This window comes from Vulpes lagopus, chromosome 12, assembly GCF_018345385.1.
Source record: "Vulpes lagopus strain Blue_001 chromosome 12, ASM1834538v1, whole genome shotgun sequence".
NCBI lineage: Eukaryota > Metazoa > Chordata > Mammalia > Carnivora > Canidae > Vulpes > Vulpes lagopus.
Genome location: NC_054835.1, coordinates 39,859,945 through 39,865,065, shown reverse-complemented (window position 1 = coordinate 39,865,065; position 5,121 = coordinate 39,859,945). Strand labels below are relative to the sequence as shown.

At 42.8% G+C, this 5,121-nt stretch overlaps 1 protein-coding gene across 1 annotated transcript; it reads left to right on the top strand.

The window, feature by feature from the left end:
- Positions 1 to 865: 865 nt before the first annotated feature.
- Positions 866 to 1,588, top strand: LOC121473991 (keratin-associated protein 2-3-like). Its single transcript, XM_041726823.1, has one exon. The coding sequence runs from the start codon at positions 866 to 868 to the stop codon at positions 1,322 to 1,324; it is 459 nt and encodes a 152-aa protein (XP_041582757.1). The 3' UTR covers positions 1,325 to 1,588.
- Positions 1,589 to 5,121: the final 3,533 nt, after the last annotated feature.

Here is a 5,121-nt window from a genome sequence, read left to right as displayed (position 1 = left end):
CTGTGGTGAACCCACATGACGTCTCCTGTAAGATGAGGGGATAAGCCTATATATTCTATAGTCCTTTCCTAAAATCTACACATGTGATATTAATCCTGAATAAATTACAAAGATAAAAATTGAAACAGATCTTTGATGAAAATTTTACAGTCAAGGTAGAGGTTGAGTTTGGTTTGGAAGGAAGAGGAGGGCATTCCAGATGAATGGGGAGACAACAACCAGGCCCCACTGGGGAAAAGTGACTAAACCAAGGTGGCAGGAGTCTAGGATATCATGTGGTCCCGCCTCATCTGAAAACCACAAATCTGCCTCTTAGTGAGTCATGGAAGGAGACATCTGGAAAGCAGAAGTCTACTGGTCTGCATGAGAGTGTTGTTATTAACCTATTACTATTAGGGACATGGGTGTAAATAAGGCAAGTCACTGTTTGGGTGGTAATTATATGAGTCTTTGAAGTCCAGGAATAAAATGCTGACTTCAAGGCCAAAGGTCAGAGTGATGAGATTCTATTCTGGTTTAGAAACACATTCTTTTCTCTTGTATGAGTTAGGAATATTTCAATAAAAATTCATCAGAATTGAATCCAATGTGTAGATTCGGTTAGAATAAACAATATAGAAGACAAAGGAATGTTTGTGGTTGTATGCATGAATGTGTGCAAGGTAAAGAGTTAAAAAATATCATTTGCTCAATGCTAACTCCTCACTTAATTGGATAGAAGATTAAGAAATGATCATGTGTCCAGAGGGGGTCATCAGCACCTGGGCAAGGTATATAAAGGGCCCAAAGCAGGACAAAGACATTCACACCTGACAACAACCAAATCCTCTCACCAGTCCAAACCTAAACAGCCCCACATATCACCATGTCCGGCTCCTGCTGTGGTTCCATCTGCTCCTCCCAGGGCTGTGGCACAGAATGCTGCCAGCCCTCCTGCTGCCAGCCCTCCTGCCAGCCCTCCTGTTGCCAGCCCTCCTCCCAGCCCTCCTGCTGCCAGCCCTGCTGCTGCCGCGACCCCTGCTGCTGCCGCCCCGTGAGCTGCCAGACCACCGTGTGCCGCCCCGTGACCTGCACCTGCCGCTGCACGCGCCCCATCTGTGAGCCCTGCCGCCGCCCTGTGTGCTGTGACCCCTGCTCCCTGCAGGAGGGCTGCTGCCGCCCCATCAGCTGCTGCCCCACGTCCTGCACGGCCGTGGTCTGCCGCCCCTGCTGCTGGGCCTCTACCTGCTGCCAGCCCATCTCTGTGCAGGCGCCCTGCTGCCGCCCCTCCTGCTGCCAGCCTGCCCCCTGCCGCACCACCTGCAGGACCTCCCCCTGCTGCTGAAACCCCCACCATCTCCAAAGAGCAACTCACTGGAGCCTAAGCACCTATTCTGCATTTTAAGAAAGTGGAAAGAAAAATAGATATTTTTCATAAAGCAACAATAGTCATTTTTACATCCCACCATTTGGATACACAAGCAGATATCCATTGCCACCCTCAGCCAAATTACCAAGTGCCTCCGTAAGCAGAAAACACCATGGATGGTAAATCTTTCTTCAGAAGTCCTCAGAGTGGACTTTGCAAACCCATCCTGAACTCCGAAGGCAGCTCAAACCCTCCCTGCCACCTTTTGCAATGTGCTGCTTGCTTGTTTTCAATAAATTAATTTTTTTCTGTAAACTTCCCTGCTCTCTGATTCATTCAGCAGTGCGTGTTTATTAGTGTACATGGCTGAGCAGACAAGGAATAGGAAGAAGGATGACATGACAGAGAAGATGAGGAAAACAGGAGAGGAAAGGGAGAGGTGCTAAGAATCGTGGTATGAGTCTTGGAAGGTGGTACAGGATGGCCAGGCTAGTCCTCTGACTGCTTACATGGGTAGAAAATCTGTCATATAGGGTTCTTCGGTCTCTTCCCTTCATCCACATGTCCAGGTTCATATCTCAGCATGCCCCACTAAGTTTCACTGCAAATAACACAGCTCACAGTAACTGGCACATGCCCTGCAGTCCCATATGTCCTTGCTCTTATCATGTTCTTTCATTTATCTGGAGTATTTTTTTCACCTACCACTTCCCTCCACTAACACTGAGTCATTTCAAAGATTCAGCTCAGCCTTCTGTAATTGTCCTATCCCAACCCCTATATCACATAAACATATGAACATGTGTGTGCATGTGTACATGCATGTGCACACACACAGAGGTTAGGTGGCCCTAATATGTGCCAATAGCATCCTATGTTTACCTCCCTCCCCATAAGGCATTATCTTGAGATGATCTATTTCTCTGTCTCCAATGAAAGGGCCACAATTTATTTATTCTGACTTTCAGTACTGAGCTCAATGTTTAGAATATGGTTGGTACCTGATTTCTATTTGTTATGTCAAACAAAACAAGAAAGTAATTATCTTCTTTACAAGAATTATAAAAGGTAAATATTTTACTTAAAACAGAATCTTCAGCATCATCAGCATAACTTAACTTCTTTGACATTCAGGTTTCCTCATTTGCCAAATGGGAAAGTTAATACTTACCAATGTAGATTGCTGGGAAAGTTAAATGACCTTATGTATGTAAAGTGCCTGGCACACAGTATTCACCCAGTACCATTCACTGATATTCCTTGCTCCAAATTTGAACATCACTGTATCAAAGGGGCTCAAAAGATGTTCTATTCATTACATATTATGTCACTGAGAATGGGAGAAGGCTGAGGGGAAGGCTTTTTGTTTTTTCAAGATAGTCCACATCCACTGGCAGAAACAGATTTCCTAATATAACAAAGCATATTCCTAAGATTTCCTAAGTATAAGAAAGGAGGAAAAAAAATTCATCATCATATTGAGGCCAACTCAGACTGAAAGTGCCCTTTAAAAGTTGCTAGGTGGACGAACTAAGGGTGGTGGGAGGGGAGGAGGGCAGGTGTTGGAGGGGAATGGGTGACGGGCAGTGAGGTGGACACTTGACGGGATGAGCACTGGGTGTTTTTCTGTATGTTGGTAAATTGAACACCAATAAAAAAAAAAAAAGTTGCTAGGTGGGATCCCTGGGTGGCTCAGCTGTTGAGCACCTGCCTCTGGCCCAGGGTGTGATCCTGGAGTCCCGGGATCGAATCCCACATCGGGCTTCCGGGGCATGGAGCCTGCTTCTCCCTCTGCCTGTGTCTCTGCCTCTCTCTCTCTCTCTCTCTCTCTCTGTGTGTGTGTGTGTGTCTCATGAATAAATAAATAAAATCTTAAAAATAAATAAAATAAATAAAATAAAAGTTGCTATGCTAATCCATAGGAAAGAGCCCTAGGTTACAAGATTTATGAATAAGGGTTTAGTGTTGGGAACAAAGAGAGCTGGGAAGTAATACATGCATCTGATGGACTTTTCTTTCCACTCTGAACCACCCAAAGGAATTAAACAACTCAAACTATAAGAAACTCTGAAAGATTACTTGGGTTAGTCTTCCCTGGGCTTCAGGCAAATGGTACTTATTAGGCAGAAAAGATCTTTTTTTTAAGTAAGCTCCACACCCAGTGTGGAGCCCGACATGGGGCTTGAATTCATGAACCTGAGATCAAGACTCAGACACTTGTCTGACTGAGCCACCCAGGTGACCCTAAGCAGAATGGATATTGATTTGTTAAATTCCAGGGGGAAAAAAAAATCCCACCCACTCCCGAATCATCTAGAATTTTTCTATCTAAAACATTCTCTTTTAAATGAATGATATCCATTTCTTTTGTCTTCCGCATTATACAGATTTCATGATAAACCTGACCTGTGAACAACATCAGGGACAGAAGACTCTTCCCCTTTTACACAACTGAGGACACATGCTGGCAGGGGACAGGGATCAGATGTAAGCCACACACAACTTCGAGGTAAGAGAGGAAGGATCTGAAGCCCTCCTTGTCTTCCCAGTCTTTCTTCTGCCCTTTCTCCCTCATTCTTCCCCATATCCATCTCTGCCTCTTATGATTGGAGGATATTTCAAAGATCATTTTGGAGAACAGGGAATGCATATTCTGTTATCAGAATTTAAAAATCTTCCTAACATCTAGTGGTTTTCAAACACTGTTCCTAACAAAACACAAGTCATGAAACTATGAAGAAGGGGGCATGGTTCACCATCAGAAGGTCGCCAACATTGCATACTTTCTCAATCCAACCACAAAAATTCCACAATATATTGCCATCATGGTTAACATTTACTTGTTCCCACTCTGGTGATTATGCTCTTGCAGAACATCTGGAATTCAAATAATAGGACTAAAAAAAGCCAAATGGTAAAGAATGGGGACAATCTCTTGTCCAACAAGCTTAGGCTTATTCATGTGCTACAGCAGAGAAGACTGTACAGGAAAGGACCAGGGGCATCCCACCCAAAAAAGGAAAAGTTTTTTTTATAGGATTTTGAATAATGGTAGATTTATCTAAAATTACACAAAATGGTGTTTTAATGGGTTCAAAGCAAAACAGGGGTTTGCGCAAAAGAATTAACATCAGGACTGGGCTGTGATAGGACTTAGGTCTCCTTTCTTTGAAAACTACATAGTTAAGATAAATGAGCAATGCTGTATCTGAAAATCTCTTTTCTGAAACTCTGCCTTTGGGTTGGACTATTGAGGCTACCATTCTGTGTTAAGGCGACTAAGATCTTTTCCTAGAAATAGTGGGCTCTTCCATTCTTACTGATATGGCTTGAAAGAGCAAAGTTTCTGACAGTCTATGATTTCAGGACCCAGAATTTCTTAGTATTCAGTCTTTTCTGTTAGTTAACAAATGCAGTTAGTTTATAGACATCTATCTATTCCTAATATTTGAATTGCTGTATATATTCTTTTTTTTTTTTGCTGTATATATTCTAATCAAAAAAACACAGTACACTAAACTGTAAATCAAGCAAGTTTCCATTTTATTTCAATAGATGAGAAACTTGATTTGATAACTATGATTACCTGTTCACTAGTCTGAAGTAACTGAGAGTTGGAAAAGTCTAGAGGTCATTCATCGGTGTTTATAGTCAAGAGAAGACCACACTGTCGTCAACTATTTGCCATGTTTTTATCTGCATGACTTTAGAGAAATCATTTCACAAATCAAGCCCCTCAGAACCTGTGAAGGACTATGATGGGTCACAAACTC

Coding starts and splice junctions, on each gene's coding strand:
- LOC121473991 (XM_041726823.1), top strand. CDS start 866: ATGTCCGGCTCCTGCTGTGGTTCCATCTGCTCCTCCCAGGGCTGTGGC.